General features: G+C 44.8%; 1 protein-coding gene across 3 annotated transcripts in view; it reads left to right on the forward strand.

The window, feature by feature from the left end:
* The window catches only part of mllt3 (MLLT3 super elongation complex subunit), an 81,633-nt gene that overhangs the window by 17,971 nt on the left and 35,695 nt on the right, over positions 1–27,967 (forward strand). For all 3 annotated transcript variants that reach the window (XM_079491004.1, XM_079491005.1, XM_079491006.1), the window contains exons 3-8: positions 5,753–5,835; positions 7,095–7,238; positions 11,278–11,316; positions 16,264–16,395; positions 22,306–22,661; positions 24,230–24,692. In XM_079491004.1, the coding sequence (XP_079347130.1) occupies positions 5,753–5,835; positions 7,095–7,238; positions 11,278–11,316; positions 16,264–16,395; positions 22,306–22,661; positions 24,230–24,692 (1,217 nt within the window). The remainder of the gene's footprint in view (positions 1–5,752; positions 5,836–7,094; positions 7,239–11,277; positions 11,317–16,263; positions 16,396–22,305; positions 22,662–24,229; positions 24,693–27,967) is intronic.

Consider the following 27,967-nt stretch of genomic DNA (forward strand, 5'->3'; position numbering starts at 1 on the left):
TGTGGCGTAGTGCAGTGCAGAGCAGTGGCTTCAGTAACCCGTTTGCCTGATTTCTGGATCAAAGTATACCCCCTTTTCCCTGATGACTACATGTTGCTTAGAAGAAGACAAAACTAAAATATCTAGCATATTGTTGCTGTCGGGCAGAAACCGTGTGCGTGTGTGTGCGTGCGTGCGTGCGTGCGCGCGCGCGAATACCCTACATTGCCACAGTGTCATACTTTTGAATTTGAATCCTGAAAAGTAGCCATTTTGGATTATGAGGTGTGTGCGTGTGCACGTGAATACCCTACATTGCCACACAGTGTCATTCTTTTGAATTTGAATCCTGAAAAGTAGCCATTTTGGATTATGAGGTATCCATGCTGTGACTGAACGATAACCCACCTTTTGAAGAATATAACATTACAAATAAGAAAAGGAGCGAAAGACTTGAAATTAGAGGATCCGAATCGCGAGCGACCCACTGACAACTAACCTATTAAAACCCATTTTGGGCGGGAACCCCTTTTGGTGTTAGCATTGTGTTATGCTTTAGCTATTGAAAAATAGCAGATCTACAAGCTCATAGCGCGCCACCGAGTGGCACGCTACGAGCTTGTAGGTCTGCTATTTTTGAAAAATCGTGAAAATGCGGCATACATCTTTGAATATATATTCTTTCAGAGCGAACGTTTTTTTTTTATTTCGACGTCGGGCCTAAATGGGTTAAATCCGGGAAAGCACAATGTGTAATTTTAGATTTTAGCGTTGGCTATTCAAAAATAGCAGACATACAAGCCCAGTGTGTCACTTTGTGACCTTTTGAAGAATATAACATTACAAATAAGAATGTTATATTCACTTTGTGACACACTTTCAGATAGGGGTCTGAAAAAGGTTCCATTTGTAGAAATCGGCCTCAGGGTCTAAAATGGGACAAATTGGGATTTACGTGTTGAGTGTTTACGTTTACATTGGCTCATCTCCACTCGACCATATTTCATGTGGTGAATGGAGTCTTTTAGAACCTGACCCTGTCGCACCAGTAATGGTGACCCATGTGAAATTGAACCTGACCCTGTCGCACCATTAAGGGTGACCCATAATATTTGTGCAGGGCCAGGGGGGGTACTTATACGGTGGGGTTCCTGGACTGACCTGGCCCCCAGCCAGCCAGCGGTCATTATAGTTTTTATTTCTTGACGAAATTGTCAATCATCAGAAAAAAAAGGTAGTCGATGAACATTTTTCATCATAGCTTTAACCCATTTTGACCTGAGATCAGATTCTAAAAATGTCTTCTACATCCTGACAGTTTTCTGAAAAAGCTATGTTTCTATGTCAGTCGTTCTTCGATTTAAAAAAAATAGCAGACCTACAAGCTCGTAGCGCGCCACTCGGTGGCGCGCTATGAGCTTGTAGATCTGCTATTTTTCAATAGCTAAAGTATAACATAATGCTAACACCAAAAGGGGTTCGGATTCGCCATCCAACTCCTTGCAACTATACCTGCTCTGTAAGAACCCGGCTCGATAAGCCTGATGATCGATACGGTGCTCCTTATCAATAAAAATTAACGAGCTCCATCCCTATACCTGCGACAGAATGGTGTTTTAACTGGACGTGGTGTCTCACACGACAGCCAAGGTGCGCCGGCGTGCTGCAACGGATATCTGTTTCCACAGCGATGATTTTTGCAACGTAGCGAAACCAATGGGTTTCCATGGCAACCAGTGTTTTTGCGACTTGCCGTAAAGCGGCATGCATGTGCGTGCGTGCGTGCGTGCGTGCGTGCGTGCGTGCGTGCGTGCGTGCGCGCACACACACACACACACACACACACACACACACACACACACACACTAGAGCCGGCTAGTGTGACACACACACGCAGAGAGACGGACGGATAACTAGTGTTTTCTCATGCCAATAAAGCCCCTACGATGAATTGAATCACTTGCGACGCAATGCAACGTACATGCGCCGACGTGCAACGGGACATTTCACCAGACCGCCGCGACGAACGCCGAAACGGTTTAGTTGCGTCTCAAATCACCAGTGTGGCTTTTTTTTTATAGTCGTAGACGAAATCGACCCTGCTGTGTGTGTGTACACAATGTAAACTATAGTTGGTATATTCTGTCTGCCAAACTCCTCTGGGAGGTTGTCTGTCTGTCTGCCTGACAAACAAACACCCTCCTGGGTACAGGACGTCACCTGAGCCTCTTACAGATGGGTGTATTGTGTCGATTAAATCCCTACTGGGACACGATGGCACGCACGCACTCACACGCACACACACACACACACACACACACACACACGCACACACACGCACACGCACACACAGGCATGTCTGCCTGACTCGCTGCCATCCAAGGTGTGTGTGAGATCTGTACAAATACACCGCCCTTTTTTAATTTGAGCTCCAGTTTCCCCTGGTTTAGGATGCATGGAGAATCTCGTTGGATGGCAATAGAAGCTGGAAGCTACCTCTAATGAGGTCTCAGGAGAGAATGGATGGATGGATGGATGGATGGGTGGATGGATGGATGGAAGAAGTGCAGGTTTAGCAGTACAGTATACCGGCACAATAACTAGCAATAACTAGCAGCCAATGTACCTATTGTATTATGCAGGAACTGTATACTAGCTCATATAAATCATACATTTCCACCCACGCTGCCAGCGTTTTGGGGCATTTTCTTATACCTTTTTAAGTAGTCACAGACTATTCATCTTCACTACGATCGCACCCCGGACTTCTCAGCAAGACGTTTGCATGTGCGTTCGCAACGAAATATTTAAAAAAAAAAAGATTAAAGACTGATAAAAGACGCGCTGTGATTGGTCAGTAGTCACTTGAGTTGCTCCAATGAAGTGCAGCGGCCAATGAGGCATCTAGGTTTTTGAGGGGTGCTAGCCCCTCCTATGTCCAGCTGTGAGGGTTTGTGTAAACACAAACATTGTTTTGCTACCGTTTCCTATGACTGGTTTTGAGTGTTTGTTTGTTAAAAAATCACACCCGTGTGAACTGAGTGGTGTAAGGTCTTATATCTAACTGATCAGCTGTGGTCTGACGTAATGTCTGACGTAATGAAATCACACCCGTGTGAACTGGGTGACCATAGCAACCATGCTAATTTTTTGGTACGAACAGACAGACAGACAAACTAACAAAGCCAGTTGTAGGAGTGGTTTACACCACTCAAAAACTAACAAAGCCAGTTGTAGGAGTGGTTTACACCACTCAAAAATAAAGTGTAGACAAACAAACATTGATGACAAAAGTGAGGACGCAAATTGTGATTGGCCAGCATGAGATGATGTACAGTATGATGAGATAAGAGCGCCCCTCACTTCACACGGGTGTGATTTGTATTATATCTATCGTAGGAGTGGATGGGAGGCGAGTTTTAGCGACCAACGTCACTTCACTGGATTCATCGGTGAACTCAAACGCTGAATTATAGGTTAGCGAAGAGCTCCACCCAGTATAACACACTGTGACACACATACTGTAAGTCAGGGGTGGGCAACTTTGACAATGGAGAGGGCCACTATATTTCAACACTCACTCCCTAGGGCCATATATTACGGTCGTCGCAAAAATAGCCGATCTACATCTATTTTTGCTATATTCGAATTGAAATCTTGAATTTTTGCTATTTTTTTAATCAGAATCCTGAAAATTAACATTTGTATGTCATTTCAAATGCCTTTAATTATACTTGTGTTGAAGCATTGAGCCACTAATTTAGACTGAAGTCATTACAGCGAGTCATGTTTTGCATGTCGTGGAATTGTAAACAGCTGAAACCAATAATATATCAGTATTCTGACATTCACCTGAGGGCCCCATTAAGTGAAGGTGGGGGCCGCATGTGGCCCCCCGGGCCGCCAGTTGCCCACCCCTGCTGTAAGTGATGTGACTGCTCAAGGACATCGTCCTGCTTGCCACTGCATTGTGCAGAAACTCTGCCCCGGCACAATATCTATATTCAAGAATGTACATCTCCAATGCACATGCAGCTGCACACAGCATCGGACACCAACAACCCTGTTGAGACACCCGCATCTCAACAGGATTTTAGAGATTCCAGTGCTGTTGTAGGGATGTGTAAATGTGTCAAAAATGAAAATCGATTAGCATAATGTTCAGGTCAGGTCAAAAAATGTTTTTTTTTTTTTTTTAATGAACCCTACAAATAAAAACAATCTTCCCCCCAAGGGGTACCTAAGTCAAAACAGTTTGGGAACACCTGATGTAGATGCTTAACAATAATTTTAACTCTTGAGAGTTAATAAGGAGGGTCCATTTGGTTACTAACTCCATCTTTTAAATGAGGACCACTGGTGGTCCCTGGACCAGTGTTGAGCCAATTGACCACCATAGCAACCCCAGCCTAGGCCTGATTAGGTAAATTCCCAACACCTGCTAAATCCTCCAAACATGTATCTTGATTGGAATCAATCTCCACTCACACTCAATGACTCACACTCCTCATGCAGCTACACAGACACATTCCAGGCACACTTTGGTAGGCCTATAGCCCTGTCCTGTTTGGATGACAATATTGCCTTTCCAAAAGATTTTCATTAAAACAAATTTTTTCCCGATTATCAATTTTTTATTTTCATAATCGATTTCGGGTCCTGTTAACGATAATCGATTAATCGATAAATCGGACCCATCCCTATGCTGTTGTTTTGCTTGTAGTGGGGCGGCATAGCTAACCTATTGTTCATTTTGTGTTGATAGACATGTTGGTAACAACTAAATATTGGGCCATTCCAGATAGTTTTTCTGCCGCCATGGTCTACCACATGCACCATGCAGCCGTGGCCTGCCGAGGCGCTCCAACAGCGCCTGCTCAGGGACTACAGATGAAAATTAGTTTATGGCTAACTCTGACGTGTTGATTAATGTGCATTGTCCCTGTTAAATAAATAAAATATGGAAGGAATAGAATAGAATACACCCGCACACTGTGTATTTGCTCGGTACAAGAGTATTTTCTTTAAAAATGCAACGTTTCGGTCCCTCCGGACCTTCTTCAGGCATAACTCATCATTTTGACAGTCTGATTAGAGAAAGAGGTACAGCTTGTGATCATCAATTTCATGACATCATTTAAAGGCACAAGGACCCCAAATAACTTTTACATAATTTCAGTTACATTCTAAAAGCATTATATAAGAAATTATGTAAAGACAATTGGTTGTAAATTAAACATACATTAGGAAATCAACAAAGTCGACAATAAGGGACAAAAGTCACTAGGTCATACAGACAAGGTGCCTGAACCGCTGAGCCACGGCCCAGGCCCACTAGTTTTATTTCTTACGCCGGGGCTCCACCGGACGCGTGGCGTCTCCGGGGCAATTTTAATGCAGTCACGCAACGCAACGCAACGCAACGCAACGCAACGCAGGCAGTGGAGCCACCCTTCATTGATTAAAAAGGGAACATTCCCTGACGGTGACGCGACGCTGACGTGCCCGGTGGAGCCCCGGTGTAAGTCTACTTACAGGACGTAGATAGACATTGCACCATCATTTTGTGTCAGGATTCTCAGGAAGTAAATTCCTGTCTCAGCTCTCGGTACGCAAAAGCGCCTCCATGCCTTTGATCTGCCGCGCAGCAAGCATTTTGACGACACTTACATGTTTCAGGGGGCCTATATATCCATCAAATTGCGGTGGCCATCATTTTCGACTTTTTCCTTAACAGTTGAATAATGGATTTCTTTATTTCTTGTCGTTTCAGTGTGCAAGGATCCACCCTACAAAGTGGAGGAGTGTGGATACGCAGGGTTCATCTTGCCCATTGAAGTTTACTTCAGAAACAAGGTACATTAATTATACAACAGTACAATTGTACATTCTTCACCTTTTAACGGCCACCGATCTTAATTTTTGCTCGAAATCGGTGATCTGCAACTTAACCGATCCCCATGACACATTTTATTGTGCCGTTTAAGAGGTATAAAAAGTTAGATATAACATGGTATCACTTTATTTTTTTAATTTTTTTTACATATCCAGACATGCTAGATCAGTGTAGCCTGGTTAATAAGCCAGACCGAATCAGCCGTTGGCAAAAAAAATTGCCTGCCGGCGGATTACGGTCTGGAGAGGCTCAATTGTACGCCCATTTCCTACACCAGAGAAATGGTGTGGCCAATCGGGACACGGTATGCAATATGGGCGGGCTTTGGTACAGTGACGTTCAATGCTTGAGACCTTTGACTGACAGTAGCTCTGACCAATTGCGTCAAAGAGAAAATGTTTGAACCCGCCCCCCCCGGGAAACAAGATCCATACACATCATCTCCAGACTCAAATACCACACGACAGTGTGATTTGAGTCTGGCTTATTAGCCAGGCTAAGATCAGTGGTTCCCCAAATTATTTTGGGGGTCCCCTGATGATTTCTCACTCAACAGTAAACAAACCAGGGTATCTACATATTTCAGAAGCATGCTACTTACATTAGCATTGGGTTTCTAGGTTGATGCGGAAAACAGAAAATTAACCGGCCATCTTGCTTGGCCGCACCAAGTTGTTCTATACAAAGGCCTTTATCTCGGATTCATTTTTTTAATTTAAATTTTTTTAAGATTTGTTTTAGGCTTTTCTGCCTTTTATTGATAGTTTCAAGTGAAGACGGACAGGAAAGAGGGAGAGAGAGACGGGGAGAGACAGGCAGCAACAATCGTAATGAACGGGACTCGAACACGCGAAGCGCTGTCAGGCTAGAGCCTTTATGTGGTGTATGCCCCTGGACCGCTAGGCCAGCGGGCGTCCCTATCTCGGATTGCTTTGTCAGATTGCGCCCCTGGTCAAAACAAGTTTTTATTCGACGGCCCATAACCAAAATAGTCTTCAACAATGTATTTCTCCGAGTGAAAGTTAATCCTATAGCGTCCCTTCACAACACACATCGTAAGTCTACAAGTCTACGGTTCTGACTTTCGCGTACCGGTGAATCCTTCAAAATAAGGGTTTTAACTGGAAAAATTGCTGGCAGTTAACAGATAATAATTGTATTAAAACAAGTGACGGTGCTGCTTTCTTCCCTGTGGACGCCGGGCCTCCATCGTCTCCAGGAGGAACCGAAGAAGGTGCGCTTCGACTACGACCTGTTCCTGCACCTGGACGGTCACCCGCCGGTCAACCACCTCCGCTGCGAGAAGCTGACCTTCAACAACCCCACGGAGGACTTCCGCCGCAAGCTGCTCAAAGCCGGAGGGGTAGGAGGAGCCTTTTGAATGAAATCTCGTTTAGTTTTAGTCATATTGTAGTCATCCGAAATGTTGTGGTTTGAGTCTAGTTTTAGTCGAATAAATATGATATTTTGGTCGACTAAATAAAAATGTACAGTTGATTTTGTTGACAAAAAAAATATTTTGGCAGGCCTTGATGACGCCATCAAGGCCTGCCAACATATATTTACGTAATTGCATATTTGACAATTGATGGCATGGTGAAAATAGCCGATAAATAGCCGAACTACAAGCTGCGACACATTGTGAGCTTGTAGATCTGCTATTTTCAGGGCGCGACACCCGAACTCAACCAAACGTAAATGATTTGTCTTTTAGTTCTTACTTTTCGTCGGTGTTAAAAGGTAGTCGACAGGCCTGGGCCATGGCTCAGTGGTCCAGGCACCTTGGCTGGTAATCCAGTCTGGCAGTGTGCCGCGGGTTCGACTCCCGATCCCGACAGCCTTTACTGCATGTCTTCCCCCCATCTCTCTCCCCATTTCCTGTCAGCCTACTGTCTGTCCCTCCATAAAATATATAAAATAAAGGCGAAAGCCAAACAAAAAAAACATTAAAAAAAAGAAAAAAAGGTAGTCGACAAAAATAAAAATCAACATAGTTTTAGTCGACAAAAACAACACTGGTTGGAAGAGTGCAGGCGGGTTGTGGGGCGAGGAGCGGCTTTTCTTTCAGGACTTACACAAAGGTTTGGTGTTTGACTCCGTTATTTCTGTAAATTGTGGTATCCTGCAGGAAAAAGTCTACAAAACTCGAAACCAGCAGCCGTAAAACCATTCTCTTCATTGGGAAAACCGCTCTAACCCATTTTGACCCGAGATCAGATTCTAAAAATGTCTTCTACATCCTGACAGTTTTCTGAAAAAGCTATGTTTTTATGTCAGTCGTTCTTAGATTTTTCAAAAATAGCAGACCTACAAGCTCGTAGCGCGCCACTCGGTGGCGCGCTATGAGCTTGTAGATCTGCTATTTTTCAATAGCTAAAGCATAACATAATGCTAACACCAAAAGGGGTTCCCGCCCAAAATGGGTTCTAAACATACAACGGGGTAGAGGCCACATCTCAATCTACTGTATATTACGTGCAATTAATCAGCAGCTTTTCATGCGGTGGGATATGTTCGGTCATTTTAGGGGGAGAGAGGGGGAACATTATCGTTTGATGTGGCTTTGTGACAACCCACCGCGTCGTGTTGTACGTTTCCACCGCGCGCGGCCGTCCGTCCGTCGCGGACCTTTTTAGTAATAAGAGTCCAGCTTCTGACAGCCAGGAATGTGAGTGTGGACGCGGGGGTCTCTGTCGGCACATGACGAGACCCCCACCACCACCACCTCCGGGCTAAGGGAAGAGAGGGGCGGGGGGGGGGGGGTGCATAAATAAAAGTGCACTTGGCTAGCGGTCGTAAAACACTCTCTGACGGCGGTGGTCCGGGCTGGCTGGCTGGGGGCCAACAACGGAGGCTTTACATTTTACTCAAGTACTGGAGTCTACAGTACAAGAGTATGTCCAATTTCCAGTACTTAGGCAAATATTTATACTTGCCTAAGTATACTATAGTATACTATATTTATACTACTCCACTACATTTATTTGAAAACTTGAGGTTACTATAGTTACTTTGTAGATTTGGATTATTATTACAAAACATACATTTAACCACTTCAGCCCTATATACATTTTGGTCATTAGAAAATAGCCGATCTACAAACTTTAAAAAGACTTGGGGGGACAGGGTTCAGATAGGGCAGACCCCAAAAAAATCTGGATATTTATTATAAGCTCCAAAATTCGAACATGAAAAAAAAAGAAAAAACTCGAAAATCTTTTTTTCTTTCTTTTATAAATTATTTTTTTCAGTTTATTTTTTTCCTTTTTTTAATCAACTTAGCTTATCAGCAGCTGTGCAGCATGACATGAGCGTGTAGATCTGCTTACCCTTCAAAGCCATGTTGCTTGAGCTCCACGCACGATTCATGAATCACCGACTAACGTTTTCAGTCCCCCCTTTCATTGAATTCCCTCCATGTTCCGTGGGAGCTTGAAGCTGGCACGTTTCCATCTGCGTTTCGATCTTGGTATCGAGCGACGCGTTAAAAAAAGGCGTTTGTTTTCACTTCACAAGTGCACATAATCGTTGCTGCCAGGCAGAAACCTTAAAAACACTGCTTAATGATCTGAGTGTGGGATTCTGACAAACGGACAAAGTGTTCTCATTGGCAGAGTGGTATAATTTACACTTCAGGGCATTTAGCAAGGTGCTGTTATGAGTATTTAAAGCACAGCAAGCATTAAAGCACAGCAAGCATTAACTCTAGTCAACAAACAGCGTAGTAAATACTATAGACTCTAAGTAGAGTAAATATGTGATTCTAAGAGACTAACTAGGATATACCAGGTAAACATCAATAGCATATATGTCTAAATTATGTCTAAATAACCACGCCGTCTAAGTCAGTGATTCCCAAAGTGGGGTCCGGGGACCCCCAGGGGTCCTTGAGGGAGTTCCAGGGGGTCCCCAGCTAAATGATAGTTTGGAACCAAATGGACCCTTATGGGTCTGTAACTCTGAGAGTGTACAAATGGAACCAAATGGACCCTTACGGGTCTGTAACTCTGAGAGTGTACAAATGGAACCAAATGGACCCTTATGGGTCTGTAACTCTGAGAGTGTACAAATGGAACCAAATGGACCCTTATGGGTCTGTAACTCTGAGAGTGTACAAATGGAACCAAATGGACCCTTATGGGTCTGTAACTCTGAGAGTGTACAAATGGAACCAAATGGACCCTTATGGGTCTGTAACTCTGAGAGTGCACAAATGGAACTAAATGGACCCTAACGGAGCCATTTGGTTCCATTTGTACACTCTCAGAGTTAAACTAACATTGATTTTACAATATAAATTGGGGTCTCAGAGATAGAAATGCCATTAAATGGGGGTCCGTGGACTAATGCATGTTAAACTGGCGGTCCTTGAAATTAAACGGGTTGAGAATCACTGCTAGGGCCGTCAACATCTTCTCTCATGGGGGTCCCTGGCATTATCTCTTTAAATGGGGGTCCGCGGGGCACGAGATATGGCCAAAGCATTTCCGGGGGTCCCCAGCCAAATGGGTTGAGGACCCCTGATCTAAGTAGCATTCTGTACTTGTGGTATTTGTGGTCAAGAAATAATACATTTTAAATATATACAAAAAATTAGTGAGGACCAGTTATATGAAGATTAGGTTAGGAAAATGGATGAATGCTCCTTCAAGTAAAATAAATGTGTGTATGAGACGGTGTCTGTCTCTCTGTCGGTGTGTCTGTCTCTCTGTCCACTGACGGTGTGTCTGTCTCTCTGTCCACTGACTGTGTCTGTCTCTCTGTCCACTGACGGTGTCTGTCTCTCTGTCCACTGACGGTGTCTGTCTCTCTGTCCACTGACGGTGTCTGTCTCTGTCCACTGACGGTGTCTGTCTCTGTCCACTGACGGTGTGTCTGTCTCTCTGTCCACTGACGGTGTCTGTCTCTCTGTCCACTGACGGTGTGTCTGTCTCTCTGTCCACTGACGGTGTGTCTGTCTCTCTGTCCACTGATGGTGTCTGTCTCTCTGTCCACTGATGGTGTCTGTCTCTCTGTCCACTGACGGTGTGTCTGTCTCTCTGTCCACTGACGGTGTGTCTGTCTCTCTGTCCACTGACGGTGTCTGTCTCTCTGTCCACTGACGGTGTCTGTCTCTCTGTCCACTGACGGTGTCTGTCTCTCTGTCCACTGATGGTGTCTGTCTCTCTGTCCACTGACTGTGTGTCTGTCTCTCTGTCCACTAACGGTGTCTGTCTCCCTGTCCACTGACGGTGTCTGTCTCTCTGTCCACTGACGGTGTCTGTCTCTCTGTCCACTGACGGTGTCTGTCTCTCTGTCCACTGACGGTGTCTGTCTCTCTGTCCACTGACGGTGTCTGTCTCTCTGTCCACTGACGGTGTCTGTCTCTCTGTCCACTGACGGCGTGTCTCTGTCCTCCACAGCAACGGGATCCTCACAAACGAAGCTCAGAAGACTCTAAGGTAAGATTTCTAACGTGCTTTTTGGGGGCCAGGTGTACTAAATGGATTCAGTTATTGATGAGAAAACGTTTGTACTTCACAAACAACACTGACCATATTACCATTAATGCAGAGCACATGCGATGAATACATTTGACCACATTGAACCATAGTCTATTGGTTCTCAAAATGGGATCCGGCATCTCCAGGGGTCCTTGGGGGGTACTATGGGGTCCCCAGCGAAATTATTTTTGCGCGTGCGTGCGTGCGTGCGTGCATGCGTGTGTCACCTTGGTTGGATATTCAAAATGAGATGGTACGTGAGTAATCTTCAAGATTTTTGAAAAATCCTGGGCTCTAAACTGCCTCCCCCTGGCCAGCCGGGGCGCCTGATGGAGGGGAAAGGAACTGGTTGGAATAACGTGTTCCTTCCACGTGCTACATCCAACCAGGGAAACTCCCCCCTGTCAGGAGCGACTTGGACACTCATGCATGAAGGAAGCATGAGTTCAAGTCCGTTGCCCTCCCCAGGTTGGCGGAGGGTGTGTAGAGCCCAGGATCACATTAGATAATTGACACAGGGATGAAAAATGGGTTACAAAATCGTGGGATAAAAAATAATATAAAAAAGAAATCTTGAAGATGAATAATTTAGGCATTTGTAGAATCATCCCCAGGTCTTAATGGTTAAATGGGTTAATACACTACAGTGTCACAATCATTGTAACCACTTTTACCGTATACTTTGGCTATTCAAAAAATGGCAGCTTTCAAACCTGCATTTTTTTTTAAATCTCGGGCGCCTTGGAGCAGCTGTGTTGTCTTTGTTTCCGCAGAACCGTCCTGTTAGCCATGTAACGACTGTCTGTAGCAGATTCCAGCAATAACAGGCAATGTGAGGCCTTTCAATGTGTGCTTTTGGCAGTGTGCTGCGCTTGGCATGGAGAAGAGCTGTGCGCTAATACATTAGCCTTCCATAACCCATTAATTAACTAATTCGCCGCAGAGATCGTGTTTTGACGCCTTTACCTACCTGGGGCTCTCGCCGCCGAGATCATCTTTGGGCATCTTTTTTTTTAATCCATTTTGACCTGAGATCAGATTCTAAAAATGTCTTCTACATCCTGACAGTTTTCTGAAAAAGCTATGTTTCTATGTCAGTCGTTCTTCGATTTTTCAAAAATAGCAGACCTACAAGCTCGTAGCGCGCCACTCGGTGGCGCGCTATGAGCTGGTAGATCTGCTATTTTTCAATGGCTAAAGGGTTCCCGCCCCAAAATGGGTTAATATGAATTGATTACGCTTCACAATTCTGTTCTGTACGCACTCGTAAAACACTCCAGTTCCGGTGAAATGAAGTGAAATGTCTGCTGTCTTATGCTGTCTATGCGGGAAGAAAGTTTTTAGAATCCTAATATCTCAGATTCTTCTTCCAGGTCAACCCGAGGCAGCCACCTCATTCGAGGCCATGTCGTAAGGCGGGGAGGGGGGGGGTTATGGTCCAGACGTTTGCCAAAGACAGCAGATCTACGGGACGTGTAAACCTGTCGCTTTTTAGCGACGGCGTCATAACGGGCGAGCGCCCAGTGAAAACAGCTGAACGTTTGCCAAGAACGGCTGCATCGGTGGCCTAGCCCACCTATAATTATTGGTATTAATCGGGATCAGTTGGATAGCTAGATGGATTTAGGGCTCCATTTTCGTCACCGCTAAACCCCTTATCCCTAAACTTCTTTGCCTTTTTTTTGAGTGGTGTAAACCACTCCTACAACTGGCTTTTGTGTGCAGAAAAAAATGAGCATGGTTGCTATGTTCAAAATAATTTCTGACGTAATTAAATCACACCCGGGTGAACTGGATGACCGTAGCAACCATGCTCATTTTTTCTGCACAAAAAAAGCCAGTTGTGAAATCACATCCGGGTGTGATCTAGGAAAGTGGTCACTCAGTTCACCCGGGTGTGATTTCATTACGTCAGACATTACGTCAGACCACAGCTGATCATGCTATATAAAACCTTACACCACTCAGTTCACACGGGTGTGATTTATTTACTATTTTGAAAAACATTTTTGAATAGTTAAAATGGCCAGTCTACAAGCTCACAATGTGTCAATGTAGATTGGCTAGTTGAACTATTCAAAAATGTTTTTCAAAATAGTAAAAAAAAGGCAAAGAAGTTTAGGGATAAGGGGTTTAGCGGTGACGAAAATGGAGCCCGTAGTGTTATGATCATGGACAATATTACTATAAACAAATTTGTGTGTGTATAAAAACAGGAGTTTTACTATGCATGACTGACTTGAACAGCACAAGCAGCGGTCAGCAATAATATGTGCTACAGGGGTCAGGGCAGGGGTCGGCGATATGTCCCTACAGGGGTCAGGGGTAATTGATATGTCTGTACACTTGTCCTTGGCGTAACTAGGCCTCATCCGTGGCACGTTTTAGATCTTGTTTTTACACACCATTATAATGTTCTTATTTGATCGTGAGACCCAATTACTGAATGTATCTATTTTCTTCAGAAAGTGTATAACACTGATTAAAGGACCACTTCACCACTTTTCAACTTCTCTTCCTATAATTGGTCCTAACTAATGTTCATGATAAAATACCACAATTTTTTCATACTCAGTCTGTGTCTCATAGGAAGGCTGTGGGCAGTTCAGAAACCCGTCCACCAGTGACATCATCGATGGTGAATCCAAGCTAATAGAAACGGCAGGCTTTCTTTTCCTGAAAAGTTGCAATGCAAAAGTTGAAGCCATCGTTCTCACGATAATACAAATCTAAATAAAATTTAAAACAAATCTTGTTTAAAAAAAAATCTGCCTAATGATGATGTCACTGGTGGACGGTTGTCCGAACTGCCCAAAGCCCTCCTATGAGACACAGACTGAGTAGGAAAACATTGTGGTGTTTTATCATGAACATTAGTGAGGACCAATTATATGAAGAGATGTTGAAAAGTGGTGAAGTGGTCCTTTAACTATAGAGCATCGCAGTCCCGCCCCCTTTCATGACGACGCCAGGCCCAGGAAATGAATCCCAATGCATTTTTCCCATAGACATTTCAAAACGTATTTATTTAAAGACCTTTTAAGCGTCGTACGAAGCCAACTCTTGTCGTGACATATCATGACAACACACACAATATTTTGGACCAAACAAATAATTACAAAGAAGAAAAACAACAAAAAAGGTGTTGTAACCTGCCGTTTTTTTCTACTTTCTAATTCTTTGTTTGGCCCGAAAGAATTGTGTTGGTTGTCATGATTTGTCACGACAAGAGTTGGCTTTGTCCGCGGCGTAAACGTCTTTAAATAAATACTTTCTGAAAAGTCTATGAGGAAAATGAACGGGGATTTATTTTCCGGGTCTCTCGAGTGGGCGGGACTGCGACGCTCTATAGCAGTGGTTTTTATCCCTTTTCATATCAAGTTCAATTATTTATCCGGCATTTGAGCCAGTGGCGTGCACAGATAGACACTAGGGGGTGCTAGAGCACCCCCTGCCCTTTTGGCAATGTGCCCTTTTGAAAAAAAACAAAAAAAAAACACTTTTTTTTTTTTGATTTTTCAAAAATAGCAGACCTACAAGCTCGTAGCGCGCCACTCGGTGGCGCGCTATGAGCTTGTAGATCTGCTATTTTTCAATAGCTAAAGCATAACATAATGCTAACACCAAAAGGGGTTCCCGCCCAAAATAGATTAAGGCAACCGGCCGGTTCCACGCGCTGCACAAGGTGCCCTTTTTTAACTTGAGCACCTGCCCCTCTAAATGTCTGTGCACGCCACTGATTTGAGCCACGGACCACCATTTGATGAGATTTACCATCTCAGAACCAACATTTAGAATATCTTGTTGACATTGGATACGATTTTGACCACAATTCCATGCTGTGTTGATGTTGTGGCACCAGAGACGACAGGCAAATGTTGATCAAAATAACAATTATTCTACATTATCTAATTGTGTAGACTTGTTTTGAGTGGTGCAAAACGTGACGTTAATGAGCACCAGTACCAATGAGTACCAAAAGTGGCGCTGTTGTGCCAGAAACAGAGAGAGAGAGATAGTGCTGCACTGTTGCCTGCTAATGAGAGAGAGGGGGGGGGGGGATTCGCACCACTCAGTTCACACGGGTGTGATTTTTATAGACTGTAAATTAATTAATGCAGGTGTTTAACAATAATGCAACTCTTGAGAGCGTACACAATGAAACCAAATGGGCATTTTACACTGTCAAGAGTCAAAGATCTATAGGAGGGTCCATTTGGTTGCCAGCTCTCCATCATTTGACACGACTACGGATAAGCGGTCGAACACTTTGAGCGCATAACCCGCCATACACGACATTCATTCCATTGTCTTTCCACACGTAATACGCTAAAGATATTTTTTGGGCGTTTTTTGCCTTTATTGATAGGGTACAGTAATTAGACAGGAAAGGGGGAGAGAGATGGGGAGTGACACGCGGCAAATTCCGTCGGGCTCGGGAGTCGAACCCGCGGCACGCCGTCCGGCTGGCTTGGCAGCCTAGGTGCCCAGACGGTTGAGCTAACCGGTTACTATTTTCATGGATCAAAGGCGCAAATACTTCGGTGTATGCTCCAAAGGTAATTAAACAATCCCAGGCAGTCACGGTATCTTGTCAATTCTACTATAACGCGTGGAATGTGAGACACTCTGAGAGTGTGCAAATGGAACCAAATGGAGCCGTATACACTCTCAGAGTTACATACCTGCACTGGCCATTTGGGGCTATAGCTCTTTGCGTTTGTTTAAACTCCTTTTGTATGTCCGTGGCAAAAGTAGACTTTTTTTTTGGACAAAAATCTCCATCACAAGCCAGCATGGCTCCTGAGAAAGACCAGAGTGTATGAGTTGCGTTAACTGTGTGTGCGCCTGTGTGTGTGTGTGTGTGTGCGTGTGTGTGCGCATGCGCGCATGGTGGTGTTCCAGGTGATGGTAATGCAGGAGGGCTCCACCACCTCTCTGTTCGGTCAGCACCTCAAGCTGCCCACGCTGCCCAACAGCTCGCTGACCTCTGCCCTCTCCGACGCCAAGAAGAGCAAGAGCTTCCACGGGTCAAAGGTCAGTCAGTCAGTCAGTGTGTGTGTGGGCGGGCGGGCGAGCGAGCGTCCAGCAGGTACATGCATGCAGCCCTCGGGCTAGTCTCGCAGTAGCCACACAACCATTCCATCATCTCCAAATGTATGACCAGCTGCATTTGAAAGTTTGCAGGAGGCAACCGTCTGGCCTCGCGAGACTAGCCTCGGGCTAGGCCAGCGTTAAACTCGCTCGCAACCTCTCTATAATGGAGATTTCACTAGTCGCAATAGGATATCCAAGCAGAACTTTTAGTATTGACTCGTATCATTGAATAATTCTCCCACTTCTTGTTTCTTATAAAACTCACAACATCCATGGGAATGGTGGCGATCGTCCTCGTGTACTGTAGGGGGATTTATTGAAAAGTCCAATCATTTTATTTCCATCCAAAACCTGTGTAAACCATCAGTCACGATACAAAAAAACGTTTAATATGAAACAAACTTCAGTGTATGTTACCCTGAAGAAGGCATTTTGTTGCTGAAAACGTTGGTTTCATATTAATATGAAACAAACGTCAGGGTATGTTACCCTGAAGAAGGCATTTTGTTGCTGAAAACGTTGGTTTCATATTCAAAGTATTTTACATCGTGACTACGAGCTGCGCAACTTCTTTCTTTTTTCAAGTGTTATATAATACATGGCAACTTTTGTCTAGGCCTATATAAATATTATGCTCGCTCCTTGGAATGCAGTACATTTGTGCTACATCGTGAACGATCCAGCTTTCATCAAATCAGCTCATGAACACAGAAGGCATTTCGACGTTGAGCTCTGCAATTTGAGAACATTAAAAACAAATCACACCCGTGTGAACTGAGTGGTGTAAGGTCTTATATAGACTGATCAGCTGTGGTCTGACGTAATGCCTGACGTAATTAAATCACACCCGGGTGAACTGGGTGACCGTAGCAACCATGCTCATTTTTTGAGCACAGACAGACAGACAGACAGACACGTAAACTAACAAAGCCAGTCGTAGGAGTGGTTTACACCACTCAAAAAAAAAAGGAACATAACATAAATAGGATAGTCTTTTTCATCTGATTGCTGCGGCGAGACCGATTCTGTTTTCCTACACAGTAGCCTACAGTCTCTTTGAAACCTGCTGTATGTCAGTTGTTCTCAAACTTTTTAATGTCAAGGACCCCCAAATGCACAGTTATTAGCCCGCAGACCCACATTTTGAAAACGTTTTTAAGGCTCTAGCTGTGATTTTCAGCCATTTTCATTTCAAGGACCCCGAGTTTGACATGCATTATTAGGCTACGGACCCCCCACTTAATTGCCATTTATATCTCTGAGACCCCAATTTAGTTGTAAAATCAATGTTAATTTCACTCTGAGAGTGTACAAATGGATCTGGTTCCTAACTATCATTTAGCTGGGGACCCTCTTGAACTCCCTCAAGGACCACTGAGGGTCCCCGGACCCCACTTTGAGAAACTCTGCTGTATGTGGTTTTCTTTTAGGATTGGAATGAAAATGACCACCTGTCCAGTGGTCTCTCAGAGGGCTTCCAGGGACATTACCCTTACGGGTCCATTTGGTTTCATATTACGCTCTCAAGAGTTAAATTATTGTTAAACTGTTGCATTACTTATATTAATCCAGGGGTAGGCAACCTTAGGCACCAGTGTCAATATTGGCACACATTAACCCATTTTGTGCGGGAACCCCTTTTGGTGTTAGCATTATGTTATGCTTTAGCTATTGCAAAATAGCAGATCTACAAGCTCATAGCGCGCCACCGAGTGGCGCGCTTCGAGCTTGTAGGTCTGCTATTTTTGAAAAATCGAAGAACAACTGACATAGAAACATAGCTTTTTCAGAAAACTGATCTCAGATCTCAGATTCAGGTCAAAAAGGAGGGCGATCACTGGCACACTGGCATACAGTAAGTGTGAGAGAGAGTATTTTTGGTTTAAAATAAACAATTTCAATATTGTAGACCCCTGACTTAATTTACAAGACATAATATGAATGTAGAAGAATTGTTATTTTTATCATTTGCCTGTTAACCCATTTAGGCCTGACCTCAAAATAAAACAAAAATATTCTAAATCCTCCAGTTTTCTGAAATAAATATTTTCACGATTTTTCAAAAATAGCAGACCTACAAGCTCGTAGCGCGCCACTCGGTGGCGCGCTATGAGCTTGTAGATCTGCTATTTTTCAATAGCTAAATTATAACATGATCTTTAAAACACCAAAAGGGGTTCCCGCCCAAAATGGGTATGGTAACACAACAATACAGCATGGAATTGTGGACAAAATCGTATCAAACGATAACAAAATATTCCTGGGTCTGTGTGGTCTGAGTCGAGGCAAAAACTCATCAAATGGTGGCCCGGGGCTCAAATGCCGGATACAATATGGGCCTTTTGGATATGAAAAGTGTTTGAAAAGCACTGTTTTAAATGATAACACGTCCATAAGCGTGCATGCTGCTTCCATTATAGGTGTTGTTTTTTTTAGTGTGTTTAAGCGCTATCATTTAGCATACTGGACGCTAGCAAGAGGTCTGCTGCACATGGAAACACTTAGCAATGTAAACACAATGAGCCTGATGGATTACCCCTGGAGCGCTGGGTCACACACGCACACACGCATGCGCACGCACGCGCACACACACACACACACACACACACACACACACACACACACACATGCGTGGAAACTAAGTACTGTACTACAATTTTGAGGTATTTTTTCTTTTACTTTTTTTCCAATTACTCCAATACTTTTTATGTCAACTCCATGTCAGAGGCAAATACTTTTACTCCATTTGAAAACTTTAGTTACTACGTAGTTACTTTGTAGGTCAGGTGTCAGGTGAAAAGACTCCTCATGCATTGAAGTTAAACATGAGGTCAGTCCGTTGCTCTCCCCAGGTTGGCAGAGGGAGTGTAGCATCCAGTATTATTACATTAAACAATTGACACTGGGTAAAACAAATAATGGGTACAAAAAGTGTGGGATAAAAATGTAAGAATATAAAGTGTGTGACAGAGTTCCTCATTCTCTTGTGCAAGTGAAATACGTATAAAATAGCAGCAGTTATCAAGTATGCTTACAACATAATGGAACTGGGAAATGGGAATGTATATTTAATACAGTTACAGGTACAGTTAGGCATTAACCCATTTCGACCGAGACCGATTCTACAAATGTCTTCTAAATCCTGACAGTTTTCTGAAAAACCCAATGTTTCTATGTCAGTGGTTCTCAAACATTTTCATGTCAAGGATCCCGAAAATGTATAATAATGCATCGCGAGCTTGTAGATCTGCTATTTTGAAATGGCTGAAATGTATAGGGCTGAAGTGGTTAACCGTTTCCGTCCATCCAACGTGTCAGCACGTCCTAGGGGTCCCAATCGACGCGTACATCCGACGTCCTCGCACGTCTTAGCGCATCCTCAATGATACGGGCGAGATAAGAATATTCTGAATTTTTTCCTTTTTTTTTTTTTTGTCAGTTCGCCTTTCGGCTACCGTATGCTACACTCTAGGCAATTGTTAGCTTACCATTGACTTGGCCGTTAGCGCGGCGGAAAGAATGACTCGTCTCTCCCAATCCAGGGCACTCTCCGTGGTGTTCGATATATATATCGGATCGATATACTGGTGCTTCATTTCTGCTCCTCGTCCGTCTCTCCCGCAAAATATGAACGCTTTTTGGATCATATATTGTATAAATTAAAACGATCGCAATGTAAGCTAGCTATGTAAAGTAAACTTTTTTGAGTGGATTGTTTCCGGGTAATGCGTTTCCGAGTAAAAGCGGCCATGTCTTTCCGGCACCCCAGAGCTCCTATTTTGAAGGACTTCCGGCACTGATTGTGTTAGCATACCCATACTGTACGTATGTTTTGTAAGAATATTCCACATACAAAATAACTATTAACTAAAGCTGTCAAATTAATCTATTCGGTGTAAAAAATACAATATTTGGATCCGATACGTAGTGGAGTAGATGTGAAAGTATTGGAAATTGGAAATACTACTACCTATAAATGTTACTTAAGTACAGTACTTGAGTAAACATACTTTACATACATACTTTCCACCACTGTGTTAACCCATTTTGGGCGGGAACCCCTGTGTTAGCATTATGTTATGCTTTAGCTATTGAAAAATAGCAGATCTACAAGCTTGTAGGTCTGCTATTTTTGAAAAATCACACCCGTGTGAACTGAGTGGTGCAACTCCCCCCCCCACCCCCCCCACCCCCCCTCTCTCTCTCTCTCTCTCTCTCTCTCTCTCTCTCTCTCATATTAGCAGGCAACAGTGCAGCACTATCTCTCTCTCTCTGTTTCTGGCAACAGCGCCACTTTTGCCCCTACTGGTACTCATAGTCACACACATTAACACACGGTTAACGCGGACATTGCTGTTCCTTGGAGTGGTTGCACCACTCAAAAATGACTGACGACTGACAGAAACGTAGCTTTTTCAGAAAACTGTCATTTTCAAACAGACATTTTTAGAATCTGATCTCAGGTCAAAATGGATTTAAAAGATGCCTCTTTTTAGTGGTCAGCAGAACGACGCACGGCGGCGCGGCCGCGTAGTGCGGCTAAGCTGGCCGAGCCTGGCCCGTGGCTGCGTGTCTGTCTGTGTGTTCACTCCGAGGACCACCACACTGAAGCCCCGGCGGGACATAAACAAGCTTTTATGTGCAGGCTTCTTCTTCCCTCCCAGGAGGAACAGGAGAGGCACACAGTTTTGGTGGCTGTGGTATACGTGGAGAGGGTGGGGGGGGGGGGGGGACTTTAGTGTGAGTGAGCGGGGGGCCGGCAGCTTTTTACATCCTGGGGTCGCGGGGGGTCAGCGAGTGGATATAGGAGGGCCTCTCGAATGAAAGGGTTTTTTTCTTTTTTCTTTTTTAGAAGGTGCTTTTTAGGGGCAGGTCGTAACAACCCACCCCGGCCCGCCGTCTAGACTGCTTAATGGCTTTACTGCATTGATGAAATATTGACAAGGGGGTCCCGGAGGCATGACCCCGAGAAGGAACGGACCCCCCCCTCCCCCCACCACCCTGTTCACAGCCAACGCACTTCCTCCCTCCCTACCTTCTCATCTCTCTACACCGGCACAGTGTTAACTGACGACTTCACCACGTTTCAACCTATCTTCATATAATTGGTGGCGTGAAGCGACACGTTGGGATCTTGTTGGAGCTGCTATTTTCACTATGTGTGGGTCCCGGGGGGGGGGGGGGGGGGGGATCGAATTTCTCTGTTGGGGTCTCGAGCTAAAAGGTTTGGGGAACCACTGGTGTAATGTATAATTCTACAGTATACCTCATGTCTCCATAATGACCCATTGAGACCTGGAACGCATCTGTGTCACTTTTGCTTCTATAGCCACTTTTAACCATTATTTTATACTTCGGCTATGGGAAAATAGCAGATCTGCAAGCTTGCAGATCTGCTATTTTTGAAAAATCTTGAAAATGTGTGCAAATCTTTGAATATATATATTCTTTCACAGCAAAGGTTTTTAACCCATTTAGGCCTGACGTCGACATTTTTCAAAAATAGCAGACCTACAAGCTCGTAGCGCGCCACTCGGTGGCGCGCTATGAGCTTGTAGTTCTGCTATTTATAGCTAAATTACAACATGTTTAAACACCAAAAGGGGTTCCCGCCCCAAAATGGGTTAACTCAAATCTTTGCTTCTGGGGGGTCCCTGGAACAATATATTTTGAGATGGGGGGGGGTCGGCGGCCAAATACAAATACTTTTTGGGGGTCCTTGACATGAAAAGGTTTGAGCACCACTGAAATGGAAACATGTGTTTTTTCCAGAAAACCCATGTTTTAGAAGAGGTTTGTAGAATCAATGGGATAATGTTTGTGTGGGTTTTCTGTTGTCTCTGTGGACAGGACGGCTCCAAGGGAAGCTCCCTGCTCACCACCAGCACCACCAGCACCACCGGGAGCAGCTTCTCCAAGCTCCACAAGCCGTCCAAGGACCACAAGGAGAAAGCTCCCTCCTCCTCCTCCTCCTCCTCCAAAGACTTGAAAGAGCCCAAAACGACAGCAACAAGTGCCTTCAGAGACTGCAGTGGGGTCCCCCCCGCCGCCCCCTCTCACCGGGGGGAGGGGGGGCCCGGCAGCAAAGCCCCCAAAGAACCCTCCTCCTCCTCCAGGAAACCCAAAGAGAACCACCAGCCCGTTCCTGTTCGCGACACCACCAACAACCCCAAGATGGGCTTCAAGGAGCCCCGGTCCATAGCCAAGTAGGCCTGGCAGCATTATCATCATATATATGTATTATGTATTTTAACCAAATGTCTGAATGTCTGAATGTGTGTCAGAAACACTGCCGTAGCTCCTCACTGCCTGCACCAATCACTCCCACTTTTCACACAGGCATTGACCATAATAATATGGAGGTCTTAACGAAGCCCTTTTTTCAATTTAACCAATTATAGATTAATAATGAATTTATTAGTGAATAAAAAATGCGGAAACGCACCCAGGGTGCAGTACCCCCCGCGGCCACAAGGCGCAGTACCCCCCGCGGCCACCAGGCGGCAAGTATTTCACAACGGGTAAGGGCTAGTTATTACAATTCACGCATTTAGCAGACACAGACAGAGCAGACTTAATCCAGAGCGACTTGCACTAAGCAAGAACAACACATGGTAATACATCAAATACATAAAAATAGTCATCAAGGATCAGTATCTGTGAAACTATGAGTATGTACACTATAAGTGCTATGTCTACATAAAATGCTATGTAAGGTTGCATTCTCAACCTCTACTTCGGTAGACTCGACGCGAATGGGCGGAGAAGTTGCATCATTCTTGCATATTTAATTTGTTTGTTTCGTTTGCCTTCACACTGCACACACGTCATCCGCAACAATTTGAAACGCAGCAGGGAACTTTATCAACGTGTTCAATTTGGGGAAGTAGAATGCTGTTCTTTGATGCAAATCGGGGTTCAAATGAGCCTTTCACACAAGCCAAACGAAGCGCACTTTCCGACAATTCGCAGCAGGATTCGTTTTAATCGCAGTATAGCATGCTGGTGTGAATAATAATAATAGTGATAATAATGAATGAATAATAATATTAACCCATTTTGGGCGGGAACGCCTTTTGGTGTTAGCATTAGGTTATGCTTTAGCTATTGAAAAATAGCAGATCTACAAGCTCATAGCGCGCCACCGAGTGGCGCGCTATGAGCTTGTAGGTCTGCTATTTTTGAAAAATCGAAGAACGACTGACATAGAAACATAGCTTTTTCAGAAAACTGTCAGGATGTAGAAGACATTTTTAGAATCTGATCTCAGGTCAAAATGGGATAAGTTACATAAGTTTCGCCTTTGCATACGCCTGTAAGGTCATCGAGGCAAGTGCTACGGCAAGTATGCTTCATTATCACCTTGATTGTTGTTATTTGAGATAATCGGTATTGTTTCATGAAAACAAAAACAATCCAAAATGTCCATAATCGTTGCTGTTGGGCAGAAACCTCTTATTATTCCAACTTCTTACGCCCTACTTGATCACACTACAGCGTCACACTAAAGCATCAGAAATGGCAGATCTACAAGCTGGAAACACAGCGAAGCGATGCGATTCCAGATCTGCTATTCTTGATACTTAATCAATTTGAATCCTGAATAATTTTTTTGACATGAGGTTTCCACCCGACGAAAAAAAAAAAAAAAAAGATCCAAAATAGCATTCTGGATTCTCGTTTAAGTCTGTGTCACAAATTAGACTAGGACTTTTTTTTTTAGGCCTAACAAATTGAGATTTAGAGATTTTATTTTTGCTTTAATCCCACGCAGCCCCGTGTCCAAGGACCACCGGACCGAGGCGCCGGGGCCGGGAGGTAAGGGGGGCGCCGTCCCCCACCACGGGGGTACGGGGGGCGCCGTCCCCCACCACGGGGGTACGGGGGGCGCCGCGCCCCTCGGCAAGCGCCAGTCCGGGCCCGCCGGAAACCTCGACCACGCCGCCGGCGGCACGGCCACCAAAAAGCGGAAAAAGGGCTTTGTGGATTTATCGACGGGCAAGTCGACGACCACCACGACCTCGGGGTCCTCGGACCACCACCCCCACCACCACCCGGACAAAAAACAGCCGAAAGACAGGGCCGCCCCACACCACCACCACCACCAGGGGGCGCAGATGGGTAAATCGTGGGCGGACGCTGGCGGCGAAGAGGCGGAGCTACGCAGGAAGTCGTCGTTCCAGGAGCTGGCGGACCCGAACGACTCGGACGTGGAGGACATGTCCACCAAGTCTGATGTAAGTCCACCTTTAATTCACCAAGTCTGATGTAAGTCCACCTTTAATTCACCAAGTCTGATGTAAGTCCACCTTTAATTCACCAAGTCTGATGTAAGTCCACCTTTAATTCACCAAGTCTGATGTAAGTCCACCTTTAATTCACCAAGTCTGATGTAAATCAACCTTTAATTCACCAAGTCTGATGTAAATCAACCTTTAATTCACCAAGTCTGATGTAAATCCACCTTTGATTTGGTGGTTCATTTATTTCACTGTGTGTTTTAATCCAAGTTTGATACAGTAGCTGGGAGGGGATTTGTTAAAAATCATCAAGATTGTGCACTTGGTGACAAGTTTTAGATTTTTGGCATGCTCTTATATGGTAATAAGTTTTAGATGTTTGGCATGCTCTTATATGGGCATACGTTTTAGATGTTTGGCATGCTCTTATATGGGCATACGTTTTAGATTTTTGGCATGCTCTTATATGGGCATACGTTTTAGATGTTTGGCATGCTCTTATATGGGCATAAGTTTTAGATTTTTGGCATGCTCTTATATGGGCATACGTTTTTCAAAAACCATCTCAAACGAGTTGGGCTTGCCCCCTAGTGGGCAGGCATGTAACGATATATCGTAAATCGATTAAAACTTGTGACACATTTGATTCGTGATGCAAACAGCAGAAGGCGCGTTAAAAAACAGAAAATAAATGCAAGACCTTTGTAAGAGAATTGACAAAAAAAGGTACATATGGTACATATGGAGTTACCGTGTGGGGGTCCCTCTACTGTACTGTACTGTACTGTACTGTACTGTACTGTGCTGTGCTGTACTGTACTGTACTGTCACTGTCACTGTACTGGCACACCCGAAATCATCATCATCATCATATACAGTTAATGTGTGTGTTTGTGTGTGTGTTAGGTTGCGCACAGGTGGTGAAAAACAACCATGCTGTTTTCGTGCTCAGACCCAGGCACCCACCCAGCCACCCACCCACACACACACATAGCTCCGTAAGGGAGTGGTTGCACCACTCAAAAATCGTAAACAATCTTATTGTGAACATAGAGTCGTGATTCAAATCGTATGGTGAGATGATTGAATAGTTACATGCCTAGTGGCTATATCGCTACGGTCATATTTGTACTTTGTGTGTTTTTTTGTATGCTAGACCGGTGCCCGGCTGTTGGAGATCTGTGTCCCTTTATTCCTATATATGGAGTTCTGTGTCAGGCATGCCCAAATATGGAGTGTTGTGATGTCAGAACAGGCTAGCTCCATATATGGACCCTGGGGGGCAGGGGCCCCGTCCAGAGCCCGGGCAGAGGCCTTTTGTGGCGGTTCTGGACAACCGTGGGTCCGACCGACTCGACACCGGGCACTGCACTCCCTGTGGTGGTGTGGAACGCGTGTGTCGAATTTGAAGTCGGTGGGGCGAACGGTTCTCGAGTTACGTGGATTACAGCCGTACACACGTACGTATGTATGTACGTACGTACGTACAGACAGACGTATAGAGATATGGTGCATTTTCAGCTAGATTACCCTAATTGATCACACTGCAGCGTCACACAAAAGCATCAACAGTAACAGATTGGTGTGATTGTCCAGAACTGCCGGTCCAACCGTTATGTCCATACTGTATATGGGCATGCCAATATATGGGCATATACTGATGACATCATGGATCAAAGGGACATAGATTGACAGATGCAGACATTCTCCATGTATGGACACAAAGGCAACACAGCCAGACGGGTGCAAGGGATACCAGACACTATGACACAGACATATCGGTAGTTTGGGAGCCCTGGTCGTCATGGTAACTGCCGTGAGTCAAGCCAGGCCATGGACTCCATATTTGGGTACAACTGACTACCTCGGAACTCCATATATGGAGATAAGTAGCAAAATATCCAAGTCTGACATCGTGGACTCCATATATCTTACATCGCTGACAGACAGCACTCCATATATGGATGCGACTGAGTCACCGTGACATCAGCACTCCATATATGGATGCGACTGAGTCACCGTGACATCATCACATTAACCAATGCTATAAAAGGCACAGTGATGTCAGAGATGCTTCCAAATGCAACGAGCACCCTCAGAGTCCTCAACCACCTCCCAGAATCAACCCTTCAACGAGACTCTTAACCAACTCTAGACTGTTACCAGGACACAGACCAGGACACAGACCTTGGACAATTCCATTTTAAAGTTCTGCTTCTTGGACACCAGCGCGGAGGCTCTTGGCCTATAGCTTTTTCGATAACCAGTCTAGCTTTGGAGGTTTTCTTCAGCACCATGTCCAGTTATCTTCAACGTGTGGAAATGGGTGCGACCGTCAGCGGTTTCCATTCCGAGGACAACTTTGTGTGTTCCATCTGTCTGGATGTGTTCACCGAACCGGTCGTCACTCCGTGTGGCCACAACTACTGCAGGACCTGCATCATGCGTTACTGGGACAATAACGGCGTGTGTCGGTGTCCGCTGTGTAGCGACGATCTGAGGAGGATCCAGAAACATGAGGTGGACGTGACTCTGGATGCCGATACGGCACATCCTCGTCTCGTCCTGTCCGAGGACGGAAAACAAGTGAGTCTTGGAAACATATGGAACGATCTGCCACGCAACATAGAGAGATTCTCTACGTGTCCCAGTGTCTTAGGGAAACAAGGCTTCTCCTCGGGAAGGTTTTACTACGAGGTTCAGGTCGGAGGGAAGACTGCCTGGACAATCGGAGTGGCCAGAGGGTCCATCAACAGGAAGGGAGACCTCTATCTTCTACCAAACTATGGATTCTGGACCATAATGCTGAGGAACGGAAACGAGTACGAGGCTTCTGCGTACCCTCCCATCGTCCTCCCCGTGAGAGAGAAGGTCCAGACAGTGGGAGTGTTTGTGGATTATGAGAAGCGTCTGGTGTCCTTTTATGACGTGGAGGCCAGTCTTCACCTCTACTCTTTCACTGGCTGCACCTTCACCAAGAAACTCTACCCATACCTCAGTACATTTTTCAACCGTAATGGCACGAACTCTGCTCCTCTGATCATCTCTCCTGGCAATCGCACAGATTAGACTAGAAAATAAGTAAATGAAACACAACAGTAAATAAAATATACACCAGGAAATGCACCAAAATCACAAGGGTAAGGGGTTAAAAGCAGCTTTGTAAAAGTGGGTCTTCAGGAGCCTTAAAACGAGACACAGACTAAAGGGCAGGGCATTCCAAAGTGCTGGTACTCTGATTGCAAAGGCCCGGTTTTCCTATAGTTTTATTT

Source organism: Electrona antarctica (assembly GCF_951216825.1).
Source record: "Electrona antarctica genome assembly, chromosome: 21".
Taxonomy (NCBI): Eukaryota; Metazoa; Chordata; class Actinopteri; order Myctophiformes; family Myctophidae; genus Electrona; species Electrona antarctica.